A 19,915-nucleotide genomic window follows, 5' to 3' on the forward strand; every position below is an offset into this window, starting at 1 on the left:
AGTGGTACCTATTAATCCACTTGCAATTTCTTGCTTTCGAACTGCTAGGTTGGCAGGAGCTGGGTCCAGAGACAGGAGCTCACTCCGTCACGCAGCACTCAGGTCTCAAACTGCCGAGCTACAGACCTTCCGGTGTGCAGCTCAGCGTCTTAACCTCTGAGCCACCCTGGCCTAGATACATAATTACACCACTCCAAGGCACAATTCAGAGGGAGGCAGAACGTCCTCCTCGAGAATCTCAGCTTCCTTTGTGCTTTCAAGCAAATGACTCTACCCCCTCTGGTTGCAGAGGGAGACACCAAAGCATATCCCTGGTGTCTGATATAATTTTACGTGCCATGGGGTGCAGGGGCTTCGCTTAGGAGAGTTTTCCATCATCCGGGCTTCTGAGTACCCACGTAGTTCCCCCCATCTTCACCATGAGCTCTTCAGAACAAGCTAGATGTTGCAGGGAGAAATGTGCTATTGGATCTCACAATTTCTGCTGTGGGGCACAGTGGCCAGTGTGGCCTGGAGCCGTGGCACCGAGGGAAGGGAGGGTTAACGCCACCTGCCACGCTGTCCCTCAGCTTCGTCATCGTACCTGCCTCCCCTCCAGCTCATACCAGCTCTCCAGGGGAAGCAGGATGTCTGCTGGAGAAATGATGTGCAGCCCTCCATGCTCACGCACACCCTTTCTCCAACACCGTCGCCCCAATCCAAACGCTCCCACTGCTGTTTCTTTAATGTTAAAGTGTGGAGAGAGACCTGGGCTGTGTTGACGCTCACGGCTGCTATACCTGCAAAGGAGTTTGCAAAGGCAGTGGAGCATCTGTGCTCCATCCCACACTTTCTTTGCCTTAGCCCTCGGCAGCTGCCATTCCTCCCTTCCACAAGATGGCTTTTTCCAAACTTTTCTTTAAAAAAAAAAAGTTTTAGTCTTATTGCTATAGCTTTGTCACACTATATAACAGTCTTATTGCAACAATGCACTAGTTCACATTTCATTTTCTTTAAAGCTAAGCATCTAGCCTTTTTGGTTGCAGAGTTATACCAAGTGTGTAGCCAGTACCTTTCCCCTTATATATCTGCAACCAAAAGGGTTAGAGTTTTGTTTTTTTTAAACCACAATGAAAATGGGACTAGTGTATTGTTGCAGTAGACAGTTATAATGATATATTGCTACAGTGTTATAACATTATGGTAATACAGCTGTTTGCTGGAGAAGACTCTTGAGAGTCCCTTGGACTGCAAGAAGATCAAATCAGTCAATCCTAAAAGAAATCAACCCTGACTGTTCCCTGGAAGGCCAGATAATGAAACTGAAGCTCAGATACTTTGGCCACCCAATGAGAAGGGAGCACTCACTGGAGAAGACCCTGATGCTGGGAAAGATTGAAGGTCAAAGAAGAAGGGGACGGCAAAGGATGAGATGGTTACAGTGTTATCAATGCAACGAACATGAAATTGAGCAAACTTCGGAGCACGGAAGACAAGAGGGTCTGGTGTGATGTGGTCCATGGGGTCGCAAAGAGTCGGACTCAACTGTGCGACTGAACAACAAGAAACAAATACAGCTGTTCCTAATTTTTCAAGGGCCTGGAAAGAGCTCTTGAGTGGATAGAGAAAATGACTACAGCAGGGACTGAAGGAAGAAAAATGGTACCGATGTGGGCAAGATCTGGAAAAATTTGCACCTTGCTGTCTGCATGGCATCCCAAAGCCCTTCCTGGACATGCAGTCTTTGCATAGATTGTATCAAACCAGGTTTGGGAAAGATCACAGTGAATGGGCTGGGGGGTGGGGGGAATGAGGAATTGCAGGATGAATAGAGAAATGTGACATGCGGATGCTTCCCCCAAAGATTGCTATTTCTCAAGAAGGATATTGTAGAGCTGGACAAAATACTGAAGAGAGGAACCAAAATGATTAAGGTGTTGAAGCACCTTTTCTTAAAGAGGAAAGGCTAAATGACAGAGGTTTATAAAATTAAAAGGGTGGCATTGTCAGGTTCCACAGCCACAGTACACACCACCTGCAAGGCCATAGATAAGCAAGCATTGCAGAAGCTGAAAAGGAATGCAGCAGTCCTGGCAAGCTAGCACCCCACCCCCAACCCCTATGGCAGCATAGCTGACAGGCATGAAACACGGGGGGTGGGGCGGGGGGGGTGGGGACACATGTTCCTAATTGGATATAGATGCATAGGGTACAGAAACGGGATAGAGTTTTCCCCCTCGTAAGTGAAGGTGATGGGCAATAAATTCAAGACAAACAAAAGGAAATAACTTCTTTGCCCAATGAGCCATTAAACTGTGACATTCACTGCCATGAACACTGATGGCTTTAAAAAGGGATTAGGTTTGTGGCGGAGAGGTCCATCAGTGGCTACCAGCCATGGTGGCTAAAGGGAACCTCCATCTACAGATGCAGCAAACCTCTGACCATCAATGCCAGGGGACAGCCTCGTAGGCAGACCTTGGCCTTGGCGGCTTCTTGTTGACCTTCCAGAGCAACTGGCTGGCCACTGAGTGAAGCAGGGCACTAGGCTAGGTGGACCACCAGTCTGATCCGGCAAGGCTCGTTCTTAGGTTCTGAAGAAGTGAGCTGTGACTCATGAAAGCTCATACCCTGCCACGTATTTTATTAGTCTTTAAGGTACTACTGGACTCTTGCTCTTATGTTCCGAGGTATAGCTCTTTGTGCCTTCCACTCACTATTTATTATTATTCTAGGGCACTAGAAGCAGAATACTATATACTATATGTACTGTTGTGGAACGTGTGAAACTTTCGTGGGTTGCAAAATTTTTTGAGGTGTGTTCTTCGTCCCAGTTAGGAAGAAACATTTCTTCTGGTTTTGACGACTGGGGGGGTGGAGACTGTTTTGTGGCCCGTACAGTTTTTGTTCATGAAATGCAGCTTTCCTATTTCTGGTTTTTGTTGCCTCTGTTAATAACCATTTTTAAAGCCGTGGTTCCAGTTGACAATCGAGATCTGCACGGCAACATAGATTAAAGAAACAGCAACAGAAAAATCTTAAATCCTGTTATTGACGTCTGCTAAGGAAGACCAGAAACGACAGCTGGGTTGCTGAACGGGAGGCACCAGAATTGCGGGGAAACCATATTTATATGAATGAATAGCTTTCAGATGCCTCTGTGGCTACAAAGAAGGACCTCATTAACATGACAAACCGCTCTCCCTTAGCGAGGCTGCTGTAGATTTAAGCAGGGTGGAATTCTGACTTGGCTGGAGATTCTTAAAAGTGTATTCAGGAACTGTGAAATGGATAGCAAGAGCTGTTATCTGGGCCTGAAGTCTGGAATGTGCTTGAAATGGACTGTTTTTAAAAAAACCCAGCCCAGAGGGCTTTGTGTGCTTGTTCATGTGAACTTTATTTCTGCATGGCAGCAAATTTTACACACACACACACACACACAAACCCCCAGGAACTGCAGTATAGAGAAGATCCTGAGAATTCTCAGACAGAAATTCCTTCCTCTCTCTACTTACCTGTGCAGAATAGATGGAATTATTGAAAAATTTAAGGATGAAGCACAGATACGCAATAATGCATAAGTATGGCTATTAGCCACAAGGTATAGATGGAACACTCTGTTTGGGGCAGTGATTTTTGGTGCTTGGGGGGCAACAGAGCTTCTAGAGTTCTGCCCCATTGGTGGACCTCCTGATGGCACCTTTTTTTTTGCCACTGTGTGACACAGAATGTTGGACTGGATGGGCCACTGACCTGATCCAATATGGCTTCTCTTATGTTCACACATTTGTTGACTTCATTTATATCCTGCCAAAGCACTTTATGTTGTTCTCCTCTCCTCCATTTTATCCTCACAACAACTCTGTGAGGTAGATCAGGCTGAGATCATGTAAAGCTTCCATGGTAGAGTAGGGATGTGGACCTGGGAAGGCAATGGCAAACCACCTCCGCTCCTGTTGCATGTGCTCTGCTCCTGTGTGCTCCTGCAGGAAATGACCCCTGCCAACAGCAGATGTTTCATGATACACACACCCCTTCCAGCTTGGCTGTCTGAACAGCCTCCTGCAATCACACTCTTTTATGATATAGGCCCCCCCCCATGTATTACAGTAGCTCCTGTAAGAAGAGCTCTGTAAGCTCTTGGAGGATTGGCTACATTAGGGGGTGTGGCCTAATATGCAAAGGAGTTCCTGCTACAAAAAGAGCCCTGCCTGCCCCTAGTAATAGTCTGTTCCCCGTAAGTAAATTTATCTTCCCCGCCAAGACTGTAGCAAACCGCAATATGATCAGAAATGTGTGCTCTAATTGGAGAGCTGTTAAGGCAGGTAACTTTTAATCCAGGGACAAGGGGCCCAAAAGCCAGCCGCTGGCCCGCTAGTGGGGCTGAAGGAGGAAGAGGAGGGACTGTTCCTTTCCTCCCCACAATCCGAATGACAAAACCTCCTCCTGGGATCCAACGGGTGAAAACCCTTTTCAGATTTAATTATCAGCTGTTAAACAGAAAGGGTTCAATGCTAAAAGCCTAAAACATGTCGGCTTCCCGCTTGATTCAGCCCACAGCGCTTGTCGGGCGGACTGCATCCATGTCCCCGTTGTGAACTCTGACAGACTCTCCTCCTGAGGCCGTGATGAATGATCAGCTGAATAAGACTGCTCCGTTTGGCTGGGGTGGCCCCGTTATGTAAGAGAGACGCAGGCTGGTCTTCCCAGCAGGCCCTCGGAGCCTTGTTCACAGACGCCAACGGGGGCGGGGGAAGCGCCGCCCTCTTGCTTTGCCATGAGTGAAACAGAGCGGCGTTTGTTTTCGCTCCTGCGTGATGAAACTAAACCGGATGACAGAAACTGCAAGGAGATTCAGCTCGGGAGTTGAGGCAGGAGGACCGATTCGAGCAGAGCTCTGTTGGCGTAGATCAGAGAGGTCCAGCATTCTGTTTCACCCAGAGGGCTAAGGAGCTGGGCATAGTTGGAAATGGCTCATTCTGGGGGAATTCTCTGCTGCTTTCTTTTATTTTTCCCATACTGTCCCTTTTGGTGGGGCCCAAACAAAACTTAATGGAGCCTCTTGCAAGAAAACAAGGCCTTACACCTGTTCCCTGTCCTCTTCTGGGCTCCCCTGTTATGTCCGCAGACTGCCACTGGGCGCCCGCGATTCAGCGGAGCTTGAGTCCAGAGAACAATGAGGACTAGGCTCCTGCACCCTGCCTCTAGGGAACCAATGGGACATTGGCGGGAGGTTTGAATGGGCCAATGGGATTCCGCAGGGGTTCCCCAGAATGTATATACGCGGCTGCTTGGCAGGTGTGCATGTTGTGTACTAATAAAGTGTGCTGTGTACTATGTGCGCCTCAGCGGTTCTTCCATGCGGCTAACCCACTACACAACATCCCCCTTGCCTTGCCTCACCCTTTCTGCCCTCACTTCCTGTTACCTCGTCCTTATCTGGAGGGGCTATGCTTGGCACACAGAAGGTCGCGGGTTCAGTCAACAGCATCTCCAATTAACAAGGCCAAGTTGTAGGTGATGTGAAAGACCTCCACCTGAGACCTAGGAGAGCTGCTGAGTCTGAGTAGACAATACTGAACCTGAGAGCCAGTTTGGTGTAGTGGTTAAGAGTGTGGACTCTAATCTGGGAGAACCGGGTTTGATTTCCCACTCCTCCACATGCAGCTGCTGGTGTGACTGTGGGCCAGTCATAAGTTCTTTTAGAGCTGTTCTCTCAAGAGCAGTTCTCAAGAGAGCTCTCTCAGCCCCACCTACCTCACAGGGTGTCTGTTGTGGGGAGAGGAAGGGAAAGGGATTGTAAGCCATTCTGAGACTCCGAGTGAAGGGCAGGGTATAAATCCGATCTCCTCTTCTTGATGGACCAAGGGTCCGATTCGGTGTTCAACACCCCCCCCGACTCTTGCCACCCCCAGCAATTCTACCCTTTCTCTCCTACTACCCCTCATGTTAGAACCCTGCCCTCTCCATTTCTCCCTCCTCAAAATCCACCAAGTCTGTAAAGCTTTTCTCCTGGTCAGGCCTGCTATCCCTTGCCTCTCCCCGCCCTCCTCTTCCTGTGCTGTTTCCCCTCCCTGTCAAAACAGTAAGCTCTTTCAGGGAGCAACCCGACTCCTTTTAATCTCTAGCACAACTTTTATATAAAGCCCCTTTCCCTCTTAGCACAGAGGCCCAGTGGCTGGTGTTTGCTCTGCCATTGCTTAAAGGAACCTCCATGCTCAGTCGCGATATACCTTAAACAAAATATGGTAACTTTAAATGTATGCTGAATTGGCTGTGAAGGAAAGAAAGCTTGGGAATGGCTAGCTTAATGAAAATGTCAACTCAGTGGGTGGCTGTGGTGGAAAAAAAAGGCAAACTTCCTGCTGGGAATTATTAGGAAAAGATCTGAAACTATAACAGCTAATACTGTAATACTTCTGTACAGATTTATGATGTAGCCTCATTAGGAGGACTGTGTGTGGTTCTGGTCATTGTAGCTCAAAAAGGACATTGCAGAGTTGGAAAGGCTAGAGAATCTGGGACTTTTCAAAGCTGGCAAAAGGTGACTGAGGGACATGACAGAAGTTTATAAAATCAGGCATGGGGGTGGGAAAAGTGGATACAGGGAATTTTTACCCTCCTTCTCCCATAATACTAGGACTCGGAGAGGGCACAGAACAACGTTGGTGGGCAGCAGATTCAGGAGGGACTAAAGGAAATGCTTCTTTTCACAAGTGATTAAATTCTGGAATTCATTGCCAGTGGATGAAGGGATGGCTGTAGGTGCAGGCAACTTTAAAAATGATTGAGGAGAGGTCCCTCCATGGCTACTAGCCATAGCGACTAGAAGAGCCTCCATCTTCTGTGACAGCAACCCTCTGAATAGCAGTCCTGGGAAGCGTCTGCAGGAGGCAGGCCTGGGCCCCTAAGCCCTGTTTGCTGGCCCTGCTGAGGAGCTGCTTGGCCCCCCCTGTGAGGCAGGATGCTGGACCGGGTGGACCACGGGTCTGATTAGAGATGTGAAGGCCCGGGAAAAAAATGGGAAAATTCGGGGGGGAAATGTTTTTTCCCCGTTTTTTTCCTGAAGCCTTTTTGTTTTTTCCCGAAAAATTGGAAAAATTTATTTTATTTTAACATGATGAATAAAATATTTTAAGACAAGGTGTTCAAATATTTTCCAAATCATTTCTCTCATATATATATATATATGAGAGAAATGATTTGGAAAATATTTGAACACCTTGTCTTAAAATATTTTATTCATCATGTTAAAATAAAATAAATTTTTCCAATTTTTCGGGAAAAAACAAAAAGGCTTCAGGAAAAAAACGGGTGAGGACAAGCAAGTCCTAGGTTACAAACTGAACTCTCCAATGCAAGAACAAGATGCATTTCTTCCTTTAGGAGGTGCTATTGTCAGAAGACAATAAAAAGGTTTCAGTTTTGTTTTTGCATGTGGGTGGGTATTCTGTTTGTAATAATTGTTTGGATACACTATATTTTTAATATGCTAGTTGTGATAATTTCATGCCAAGTAAAAATGTCCATAGTCATATTTTATGTTCCTAAAGTAACAGAATGACTTTCAATCTAGAAAAGACAAAATAAATGCTAATGTAGCATTTTTTCAATTTTTCCGAAAATTTCCGTTTCCCCCCAGAAAAAAACCCGGGTTTTTTCCAAGCTTCAAAATTTCCGGAAATTTTACATCTCTAGGTCTGATCCAGCAGGGCTCTTCTTATGTCGAAGAGCAGGCCCTGCAGCCAAGCAGAACGGGTGGCCTTTGGGCACAGCTCCCGGGGAGCCTCCAACGGCACAGCTTAGAGAGGTGAAGCTCTGCTGGGACCAGGCACAACAATCCCACGGAGGTCTGTTCCGCTATTGGTGGTGTCTCTCCCTGACAGCCAGGGGAAGATGACTGCCACTGATGGACTGGATGTGCAGGACGCAGCCCCCTTTGCATCCATACCCGTTTCACAACACAACAAATTCGCACACCTTTTTCCATTTGAGGCGATTTCTTTTAATAGTAGCAGAAACCTCTCTGTGCTTTTGTCAGCACTCCCTGTTCAGTCAGTTGTCTCGCATCCCTCCCCGCCAAGCCCCTGGGGAGTGGGGAGTGACTTCAGATCTCAGTTTGAGGCTGGTCAGACAGTGGATGGCACCTTGGGATGCAGAAGGCTCCCCCCACCCCCACCCCCCAAGTGCGACATCCCGCAAAAGGCAGAGAGGTGCCTGTTACCTTGTAGGGTCGCCAACTTTGGGTTGAGAAATCCCTGCAGATGTGGGAGGGGGTTTTTTCCAAGCTTCAAAATTTCCGGAAATTTTACATCTCTAGGTCTGATCCAGCAGGGCTCTTCTTACGTCGAAGAGCAGGCCCTGCAGCCAAGCAGAACAAGTGGCCTTTGGGCACAGCTTCCGGGGAGCATCCAATGGCATAGCTTAGAGAGGTGAAGCTCTGCTGGGCCCAGGCACAACGGTCCCACGGAGGTCTGTTCCGCTAATGGTGGTGTCTCTCCCTGACAGCCAGGGGAAGATGACTGCCACTGACGGACTGGATGTGCAGGACGCGGCCCCTTTGCATCCATACCAGTTTCACAACGCAACAAATTCACACACCTTTTTCCATTTTAGGCGTTTTCTTTTAATAGTAGCAGAAACCTCTCTGTGCTTTTGTCAGCACTCCCTGTTCGGTCAGTTGTCTCGCATCCCTCCCCGCCAAGCCCCTGGGGAGTGGGGAGTGACTTCAGATCTCAGTTTGAGGCTGGTCAGACAGTGGATGGCACCTTGGGATGCAGAAGGCTCCCCCCACCCCCACCCCCCAAGTGCGACATCCCGCAAAAGGCAGAGAGGTGCCTGTTACCTTGTAGGGTCGCCAACTTTGGGTTGAGAAATCCCTGCAGATGTGGGAGGAACGCCTGTGAAGGGGCAGAGTTTGGAGAGAGGCGGGACCTCAGCAGGGGACCATGCCGAACAGCCCCGCCCTCCAAAGCAGCCCTTTTCTCCAGGGGAGCTGATCTCTGCCATCTGGACGTGAGCTGCAATTCCAGGTGATCTCCAGCTCTGGATTGGGAAATACCTGGACATTTAGGGGGTGGTGCTTCGGGAGGGCGGGGTTTGAGGAGGGGAAGGACCTTGGCAGACTATGAGACCATAAGAGCCACCCTCCTAAGCAGTCCTTTCCTCCAGGGGTGCTGATCTCTTCCTCCTGGAGATCAGTTCCCATTCCTGACGATCTCCAGGCCGCAACTGGAGGTTGGCAACCCTGGCCACAACACCCCTTTTGGCAGCTTTTGGTTTTGCCCCAGAAGTTCAGGCCTCCCACTGCGGTAGTCTTGGGTCTGGACGGACAGCCATGGGATTTCCACTGAGCTTGGCTGGGCCTGTCCTCCTGAGGCGAAGCTCAAAGGGGCTTCTGCACACCTGGTTGTTTGAAACCAGCATTCCTGTCCTGGGACTGGAGATGCTCCAGGTGGAACAGAAACTGCTCTTGCGGGTGAGGAGGAGGCCTGCTTGCAGTCCACAATGTGGTCCAGTGGGGTTTTTTTTAGACAGTTGTGTGTGTGTGTGTGTGGGGGGGGGGTGACAGGCTCCTCCTCCGGCATTCAGATTCCTGCTCCTTTTTCTCTGTCCTTTGAACCTCGCAGGTAAAACCGGACCCATGATTTCGGGACTCAACTTGCTGATACTTTGTCTATGTGAATCCACGGCTCTGGTGGGAGAAGGCAACTTGCTTTCTTGTTTTCCCAAAGGCAAAGGGGAGGTGGCGGATCATGGGAGAGCTCCCTGGGCGCAGCTGGAGCAAAGGGGACCTGAGGAGGAAAATGGGTCTATGTGAATCCACGTGGGAGAAGGCGGCTTGCTTTCTTGTTTTCCCAAAGGTAAAGGGAGGGAGAGCTCCCTGGGCACAGCCGGAGCAAAGGGGACCTGAGGAGGAAAAGGGAGATTCCCTTTCCGCCGATGCCTCCCAAAGTGGGCCAGTTTCTTTTCAAGAACCGAAGAGTCTCTGTTCAAAATGCCGCCTGCTGCTCTTCTTTTTCTTCCTCTCCAGGCTTTTTGTGCATAAAAAATCCAAGCTGGGATGATGGTGATTGAGGATGAAGGCCATGAGAAAAATAATAGATTAACAGGAGAAAGCAAAATGTATTTGTTAGTGAAGCCAAACTTCAAATGTTACTTTAGCTTCTGGACTCTCTGTCTTTCTCTCTCTCTGTCTCTGTCTCTCTCTCTGTCTCTCTCTCTCTCTCTCACACACACACACACACGAACACACAGAGCTGTATTATACTGAATCGGGCCCTGGGTCCATCAAAGTCAGTATTATCCACTCAGACCAGCAGCGGCTCTCCAGGGTCTCCAGCAGCCGTCTTCCCCATCACCTACTGCCCGGTCCTTTCGACTGGAGATGCCTGGGATTGAACCTGGGACCTTCTGCATGCCAAGCAGATGCTCTACCACTGAGCCATGGCCCCTCAGAATCAAATTTTAAGGAATTAAGTGCTTTTTTACTGTAGAGGTTAAAAGCTTGTGTATTTATGGGGATTTGGACTATGGGCAGATCAATGTGGGCAGTAAAACGGCAAGGTACTAAATGTCTGGGCCTCGACTGTTCATGGAGACCACAGGGGTGCGTGTGGTGTAGGGTTGCCAGGTCTGCGTTGGAAAAGACGTGGAGACTTTGGGGGTGGATCCAGGAGAGGGCGGGGTTTGGGGAGGGGAGGGGCCTCAGCATGTTACAATGCCATCAAGTCCACCCTTCAAAACAGCCAGTTTCTCCAGGGGAGCTGATCTCTGTCAGCTGGAGGTCAGTTGTAAAAGCAGGAGATCCCCAGGCCCCACCCGGAGACTGGCAATCCTTGTGTTGGGGGGAATAACATAGTTGGATTTTCCCCCCACTCATGGAAATCTAGAAGGTAAGATTACAACCAGTTTGGTGTAGTGGTTAAGTGCGCTGACTCTAATCTGGGAGAACCAGGGTTTGATTCCCCACTCCTCCACTTGCACCTCCTGGATGACCATAGTTCTGACAAGAGCTGTTCTTGGAAAAAGAGCAGTCTCTGTCAAGAGCTCTCTCAGCCCCACCTACTCACGGGGTGTCTGTTGTGGGGAGGGGAAGGGAAAGGAGTTTGTAAGCTGCTCTGAGACTCCTTTGGGTAGTGAAGGGCGGGGTATAAATCCAATCTCTTCTTCTTTGAATCTGGCAATCCCCTCCCCTTGAGTGTGGTGAAAGCAACAGCAACTAGCCAATTAGACATGGGATGTGCAAATAAAGTGTGAAGTATATTGACAATAACTTTGGATAAAGCACATGTGAATGGCTGGAGACATCCAGGTTTTCCATTCCATCTCGCCCAATTCCCTTCCCTACATCCTCTGTCTCACATGGCTTTTGTCCAAGTGGATCGCATGATCCCCAACATAACCTTTTTGGGTGGTCAAAGGGGACCCTTCCTCCCTTTTCCATCGGGGAAAAACTGGTTGGATCCACCACTTACCTATAGTCACTATTTGGTAAGGTAAGAGGAAATTTCTCTAGAAAAACTGGGCAATCAACATACTGTTTAAACAAGAAAAATGTCACCCTCTGTTTCTCTAGGATCCTGCACAAAGGTAAGTTCATGCTCTCACACCTTTGGTAGTTCTTCCAGTTCCTTCCCAGCCCTTTTGCCATAGGACATGGGGCCAAATCCATCGAGAGGTGCAAAGAGCGCTATGCCTGTAATTAACTTTTTGTGTCCTACCTGGCTTTGAGACCTGACACCAAGATGTTTGTATCTTCCCCACTATTTTTGTATCTTTTACCATTTTTGTTTTGGCTTTGCCATTAAATGCTATATAAATTCCAATTTTCTTTTACAGGTAAATTCTTAGTTTTTTAAAAAAAATTATATGTGACAGAAACTCTAAAACCTTAACTGAGCACAAGAGTGCCACTCAGAGCGCCTGGGATCTTGGGCAACTGGGGTTTGCATTAGAGTGACCCATTCCTTTCCATTCCACCTTGGACCATCCTGAGAGAGTTAATCCCTTTCATACAAGGGACAATCTTGTTTGGACAAGGCTGCATATCTGTCATGAAAGTTCAGAGGAAGTTCAATGGAGGTGGGGCTATATTGTATATGGCTCTGACTGGTAATAGAAGCCTCTGGCACCAGAGATGGGAATTTACGTGGGATTGCAGAAAGTAGCTTGCTGTTCTTAGAGAGGTCCAGTTCCACTGACCATAAATATCGGGACATTTAGGACTTTTCTGTCTTCAGTTTTCAGTCTTCAGTGGAAACGGAGTCCACAGGAGGTTGGGTAGGGGTTAATGCCCTGACCAACATCTTGTTACTGCAAGGAACTCTGCACGTGCTCTGTGGAATCTGCTACAGCTTAGATAACATGTACTTAACTGTGTGAGCTGCACCCTTCTTGGGCTCGCAGATTGCTCTCTGACTAATATTGGCTCTTTTTATACAGGTATCTTTGGGAGTCCATAGTATGCAAACTGGTGACCTATTATAGCTTTTTATACCTTTAGAAATGCTTCTTCTTCTTCTTTTTCGTCGTCTTCTTATTATTTAGATTTCTGAATCGCCCAATCCCTGAGTACACAGAGCTCTGGGCGATTTACAACAGATTTAAACATACAAAAATACCAATTAAAATCAACAGTTTATCTTGAGCTTGAGGGTCAGGGACAGACTTGCAGGGGGGTGGGCAGGACTGAGATCAGAAAGAACTCTGCACATGCCTGTTCTCCACACACTGACATACATACCACTTTGCTACAGAGAGCGAGGCTCTTGCCATTCAAATGTTTGGTCCCCTCCCTACAGCCTAAATTGGTACAGTCCTGGGCATTTCATACCGGCTGGTGTCGCTGCATGCACAGATGGGGCTCTGAGCTTGGTGGCTGCCTGGCTGCCGCCCCCCGCCACAAAAGCCCATCCCTGCCACTCGGCTCTTACCTTCCACAAAAAGACGATGATCAGGGCCAGCAGCAGGAGTCCCCCAATGTCTCACCATTGATTTATATAGGGGCATTATTATATTGGCTGATCTGTTTTCAATACCCTTCCTAATAATCCCCAGCATAGCATTGGCCTTCTTTATTGCAGTCACACACTGTCTCGACATTTTCAGTGAGTTATCTACTACAACTCCAAGATCTCTCTCTTGATCAGTCTCTGCCAGTTCAGACCCCATCAACGTGTATTTATAGTTAGGATTTTTGGCTAAATATAGTTCCCTTTGGCTAAATATAGTTCCGGGTGGCACACGTAGGGTGGTTACTCCATTTCAGCAAGTGCCCTTGTGAGTTAGACGGGGCTATGCTGGGAGGTAGGCCAAGGCCACTCCTGAGCTTTGTAGCCAAGCGAGGATTCAGACGTGGGTCTCCTTTATCCCACCGGATTCTACACAACGTAACCACCACACCCTCCCCCACCCCTGGGTCCGATCTCAGTGGCAGGGATGGCCGTGGCCGGTTTGGCCCCCCCCCGGTGCTTAAGCCACCGACCCATTTGGTCCTCCTCGCCACCTTACCTCCCTCTGGTGGGCTGCCTCGGGCAGGAGGAGGATGCCGTCCTCTTCTTGGGCGGTCAGGGCGAACGTGCTCACTACCTTCACGGTCTTAAACTTGGCCTTTGTCCCCAAGAGGAAAAATGGAAGAAAGGTCAAGGCTCTTAAAACCCCAAGGGGCATTCCCTATAGCAGTGATGGCGAACCTTTTTTGACTGAGTGCTCAAACTGCGACCCAAAACCCACTTATTTATCGCAAAGTGCCAACATGGCAATTTAACCTGAATGCTGAGGTTTTACTTTAGAAAAAACAACTCACACATTAACTTAAGATGATCCAAACATAGTAAGGAAAGCAATCCCAAATGCTTTCATTTACTTAAAATTATTTGGCAGAGAATTCGACACTTTAATGATGGTCTGGGCCTGGCTGGGGCGATGGCACACGTGCCCACAGAGAGGGCTCTGAGTGCCACCTCCGGCACCCGTGCCATAGGTTCGCCACCACTGCCCTATAGGAAGCGTGTTGTGAAACGCCGTACAGAAAATGCTGGGGGAGGTCTGATCCTCCCCAGCTTCCTAAAACGTGGTCACCAAATCACCCAGCGGTATATTCTTGCTCCTACTGGCACGCTTTGCCTGCCCTCCCTGGCCTTTGCATCACTTCCGCCCAAACTCCCTTGCTGCTCCTTAAGGCTGGAACTCCCACCCAGGAGGGCCCTTCGCTGCTATGAATAACAAGGGTTTCCTGCCTCTCACGCCATCTGTCTTCCCCTCTGCTGTGTGGTACATGGGCTTCATTTACCAATAGGCAAGTACACGTGAACGCATGGAGCTGCCTTATCCTGAGTCCACCAAGGTCAGTATTGTCTACTCAGACTGGCAGCAGCTCTCCAGGGTCTCAGGCAGAAGAGGTCTTTCATATCACCTCCTACCTGGTACTTTTAGCTAGAGACACCAGGGATTGAACCTGGGACCTTCTGCATGCCAAGCAGAGGCTCTACCACTGAGCCACAGCCCCTCATAGAACCTATAGGAAGTAAGCAGACACTTCTGCAGCTGGGAGCAAATTTGCTCGTTCTGCCTCTGAGTCCCAGAGGGAGCCCTTGTGTGTCCCAAGGGCCGGACTCCTCCTTGCTCCCTCCCCATTTGAACTAAGCTACACAGCTCACACTGAAGTATTTCTTGGCCCCACTCCTTCAGTCTGGGGGTGTCTTGTTCCAAAGGCAGGAGGAGATTTCCAAGACATTAAGGAAACGTCCTAGTTATTGAGAAAGACTCTGGCTATTCACTGTGATCAGACTCTCAACCCAAGGTCACCAGTATGGCAGGACACCAACCAGTGCTCACGGCTTGGCAAAGGGCCCGCTAAGGACCGGAGTACACAACAGTAGCTGAAGCGGCAGAGCGCAGAAGAAACACGCGCTCTGCTTCCTCCTCCAAACAGCATTCCCCATGGAAAATGGAGGACTGTGGGGGGGGGGATGGGGGACGGATGACAGACAGCTCTGGAGCAATCTCCCATGTCCCCCTGGGGAGAGGCCCTGAAGGAAATGGAGCCCCAGTTCTCTCCAGCCCTTTTTAGTCCCACCGGCAAAAAGAGAGGCTAAGAGGGGTGCAAAAAGAGTTGCACTCTTCTCCCTCCAGTGTAGCTGTCACTGAAGGGATGTGGAGGAGAAGAGAGATGCGGTTGGGAGGCTCAGAAAGTTGGCCCCAATTGCATGGGGGGGGGGAGAGAAGGTTGCTGGGAAAAAGAGCTGTGGGCTTTTGGTACCAGGGTTGCCAGCAATGTTCCCTCTAAGCTGTGGAGTCCTGTGAGCAAAAATTCTACTTTGTAAGCTACTGGCATTAAAGTTGTGAGCAGGTGATCTGGCTACTGCATAAATTAGTTTGCTCTGGAGCCGTCCTTCCTGAGCTAAGACAAAAACGTGTGAGCCGGAGGCTAAAAAACTTTGAGCTAGCTCACACTAACTCAGCTTAGAGGGAACACTGGTTGCCAGGTGTATGCCTGAAACCCCCAGAAGACTTTGGGGAACAGGGCGTGGGGTGAAAGCCTAGAGCATCGGCGGTGTCACCTAAGAGTTCTTGCCAGAAATGACATCAGCGCCTACATGACACCTTCCTGCCCTGCTGCTCATTTGAGCAGTGGGGGGAGGCAGGTGGCGGAAGCAGGACATTGCCCACTATAGCAGGGGAGCTGCCAAGCCTATGTGGTGCCCAAAGTCCCACAGAATACCTCAGCCGACCATATTCGCAACTACCCCTTTTAAGGGGCAAAGAGGCAGGCATCAACATGGCGGGAGGTGCTACCGAAAGGGGGGCGCTGCACTTCCGGGCGAGACTGCCACGTGTGGACTCACCTTCCAGAAAAATTCATTGTGGACCGCTCTCAGCAGGCGGATGGAGACTTCGGAGCCCCTCTCAATGTGGGACAGCTCACACTTCACCCTTTGGCACCCAGTATTGGTGCAGTTCTGCCGTGGGAAAGAAAAACAACTCTTGGCAATGTGCCACTGAAACAGCAGCAAAGCCCACCCAAGGTCAAATCAAAGTCAGAGTTCTAGAAATTTTTTGTAACACCCCCCAACTCCACATTCTTTTCTTCATTCCCTCCTTCAATGAGGCAGCTGAGAGGCCCAGAGTCTGTGTTCAGGAAAAAAGGTCTATTAAGAACGACTGAAAACCTTATTCTTTGAACCTCTGGCACTACCCACAAGCGTCGAAACACCTCTTCTTGCCCATAAAGACTCAAAACTTGTTGAGTTTAATTAGAATGAAAGATGAGATCCTGTGTGCACTGAATGGTATGCACAAAACTGCATTCCACCCATGGAACTCCAGCATAAATATAGAAGAAGTGATTGGATTTATACCCCACCCCACCCTTCACTCAGAATCTCAGAGCAGCTTGCAATCTCCTTTCCCTTCTCCTCCCCTCCCCACAACAGACACCCTGTGAGGTAGGTGGGGTTGAGAGAGCTCTGAGAGAACTGCCCTTGAGAGAACAGCTCTGAAAGTACTCGTGACTGACCCAAAGTCACACCAGCAGCTGCAAGTGGAGGCGTGGGGAATCAAACCCAGTTCTCCCAGATTAGAGTCTGCACACTTAACCACTACACCAAACTGGCTCCTATAATCTATAAGGAAGCACAAAATTAAGTCTGGCTGCCACCATTCTTTGAATGGGGAGAGCAATTTCCCATGTTTTAATCAGAATTGACAAGGGGAAGTGCCAAGAAGGTAGTGGGGAAAGGCAACGCTGGGGTCTCCTTCTTGCAAGCAGCAAATAAAGAGGTAAATTTTTATTTGGACCCCCTGATATTGCAGGTGGGGCTAGGAGCTGGGAGACTCTAGCCTGAATCCCCACTCTGCCATGGAAGCTGGCTGGGTGACACTGGGTGAGCCAATCACACTCTCTCAGCCTAACCCTCCTCACAGGGGTTTTATAGTGCAGATAAATCACACAAAGGGAGAATGGTGTTGTAAGCCACTTTGGATCCCTCCCCTTTGGGAGAAAAGTGGGTTATAAACTTCTAGAAGAAGAAGAAGAAGAGATTAGATTTATAACCCACCCTTCACTACCCAAAGGTGTCTCAGAGCGGCTTACAAACTCCTTTCCTTTCCCCTCCCCACAACAGACACCCTGTTAGGTTGGTGGGGCTGAGAGAACTCTTGACAGAAACTGCTCTTTTTCAAGAACAGCTCTTATCAGAACTACGGCTTGTCCAAGGTCGTCCAGCCAGGTGCAAGTGGAGGAGTGGGGAATCAAACCCGGTTCTCCCAGATTAGAGTCCGCGCACTTAACCACTACACCAAACTGGCTCCTAAATAAATAAACAGATAAATAAACTGAATGCTCCCCTACAGAAAATATGAACTACATGGAGAAAACAAATTCAGGTGGGGTAGCCCTGTTGGTCTGAAGCAGCAGAACAAAACTTGAGTCCAGTGGCACCTTTAAGACCAACAAAGGCCACGATCATAGGCACAATTAGACACCCCCCCCATAGGCGCAAATGCCAGGCGGATTTAAAGGGCGTGATCAGACAACATCATCTGGGAAGCGCCCTGCAGCCATCGGCAACCCGTTCTGCTCCACCACAGAAGCGGAGTTAAAAGACACTGGGGAAAATCCGGTAGGAAGCGGGTTGCAATGGGCCATGGATGGACTTTCCCCTGTCTGATCGATCCAGTGCGATCTCATGGTGCTGGGATGGTCTGATCAGGTCTTCCCGACTCCATGCCGTTGTTCCCCCCCTCCCTTCTCAGTATGTGCATCATCGCAAACTCCGTAGGGAGCCCTCAGTGCGGAGAGGCGATTCATCGATTCCTCGTTTAAGTGCATTGAAAACAAACGGCAACCCCCCCCCCCGACTCCCCCGGGGTTGGGCCTGGTCTGATCATGCAGTGGTGGGCTGTGCCCGCAGCTTTCAAGGACTGTGTGATCGCACAATTGTGGGTCAAATTGCTCCGAAGGAAATAGCCTCGTTTCCCCTGTTTTTTCTGGCGCGTGTGACCGCAACCTTCTGGGTATGAGCTTTTGTGTGCACACCCACTTCTGAAGAAGGGATGGCTTATGCCTTGAATAAAACTTTTGTTCGTCTTAAAGGTGCCACCGGACTCAAACTTTGTTATGGAGAAAACAAGGATGTCAAGTTGGAAGGGACAGAGGCCTCCAAATCAAGTTCTGGGAACGAGGGCGATGATGTTTTTAATTTTGGAATGAGGAAACTGACAGAATGTGAGGACATCAGAACAGTTCCTGGTTTAATGAGGCATAGCACTGATTCATATTCACTATCAGAGGCAATAACTGCGGGAGTTTATATTCACAGTACCAGGATCATTTTATTGACATTTTTATTTTGCTCCAGTTGTGTTTTCCCCCCATAGTAAACTGAATCTGATTGATGTACACTCATCTTTTTTTTTTCCCGGGGGGGGGGGGGGGGCTGGATCCAGCTGCTGCTAGGAATCCCCTCTCCAGGGAATATCCACTGCTGACTTTTTAATAAATTGATTGACTGACAACAGTATTGGATTTTGATTCCCGGGACACACTTGGGAAGCCAGTTAGAAAAGTAGCAGGAAGAAGCCTCTACAAGGCTATTTTTCATGCACATGTGGGGTTTCTGTTTATTTGGCATGGGGAAACGTTCTATCAGGTGAACTTTCAGGGAAACTTTACCTGTGGCCAGGGGCGTAGACTTCTGAATTTTTTTTGGGGGGGGGGGGAGGCACAGGGTGAACCTAGTCCAGGCCCACACTTAGTAACTTAAATTAAGTCATTTCAATAAGGAATTGTTTAGATTTCCCAAAACCATAGGCCATCAACAATTAATCATGTGGTTTAAAAATGTAATTTCCCCCCCACTCGGAATATTCTGAATCTCAGTCAAAGGAAGAGGTCTCTGTGAGAGGAGAGGAAAGATGTCATGTACTCCCTCACTGAGCCAATCTGAGTACATATTTCATTCATGTATGAAAGGAAATACTCCTCTCTCTTTTCCACACAACTTAGGCTGAGTGTGGGATTGGCCAAAGGTCACATGGTGTGCTTTGTAGCTAAGTGGGGACTTGAACTCTGGCCTCTTCAGTCTGAAACCAACACTCTAACAACTACACCAGTCATATACTGGATACTCTGTACACCAGGAGCCCAGAGGGCATTGCCCCCTCTGGGAAATCCTGAGGGGGGAGGCTTGAGCCCCGCTGCCCCTGCCTGTAGCCTAAGATGGGCCCACTAGGAAGTTTACCATCTCATCTGTTATTTGTTAGAACCAGGTCTCAGAGCAGTGGACAAGGAAGAAAAGAAGGGACAGCTCAAGTTCTAGAAGTTCTCCGGCTGTCCTGGCCACCTGGACTCCTTCTTGCAAGCAGCAAATAAAGAGGAAATACTTCTCCTCTCTCTTTTCCGCACAACTTCGGCTGAGTGTGGGACTGGCCCAAGGTCACATGGTGTGCTTTGTGGCTAAGTGGGGACTTGAACTCTGGCCTCTTCAGTCTGAGACCAACACTCACAAGTCAATGTTCCCTCTAAGCTGTGGAGTCTTGTGAGCAAAAATTCTGCTTTGTGAGCTACTGGCATTCAAGTTCCAAGCGAGCAATTTGGCTGCTGCATAAATCAGTTTGCTTTGGAGCCCTCCTTCCTGAGCGAAGACAAAAAGGTGTGAGCCGGAGGCTAAAAAACTGTGAGCTAGCTCACATTCACTCAGCTTAGAGGGAACACTGACACCAGTCATATACTGGATACTCTGTACACCAGGAGACCAAAGGGCATTGCCCCCTCTGGGAAATCCTGAAGGGGGCTTGAGCCCGCTGCCCCTGCCTGTAGCCTAAGATGGGCTCATCTGTTATTTGTTAGACCCAGGTCTCAGAGCAGTGGACAAGAAAGAAAAGAAGGGACAGCTCCAGTTTTGGAAGTTCTCCGGCTGTCCTGGCCACCTGG

At 48.9% G+C, this 19,915-nt stretch overlaps 1 protein-coding gene across 1 annotated transcript in view; it reads right to left on the minus strand.

The window, feature by feature from the left end:
- Nucleotides 1-9,635: 9,635 nt before the first annotated feature.
- ITGA10 (integrin subunit alpha 10) overlaps nucleotides 9,636-19,915 on the minus strand; it is a 92,729-nt gene continuing 82,449 nt past the window's right edge. The window contains exons 27-29 of the mRNA XM_015410805.1: nucleotides 15,828-15,941; nucleotides 13,492-13,590; nucleotides 9,636-9,773 (exon numbers count right to left, since the gene is read on the minus strand). Of these exons, the coding sequence (XP_015266291.1) occupies nucleotides 9,636-9,773; nucleotides 13,492-13,590; nucleotides 15,828-15,941 (351 nt within the window). The remainder of the gene's footprint in view (nucleotides 9,774-13,491; nucleotides 13,591-15,827; nucleotides 15,942-19,915) is intronic.

The sequence above is a fragment of the Gekko japonicus genome, unplaced genomic scaffold (genome assembly GCF_001447785.1).
Source record: "Gekko japonicus isolate JY-2015 unplaced genomic scaffold, Gekko_japonicus_V1.1 scaffold42, whole genome shotgun sequence".
Lineage (NCBI taxonomy): Eukaryota > Metazoa > Chordata > Lepidosauria > Squamata > Gekkonidae > Gekko > Gekko japonicus.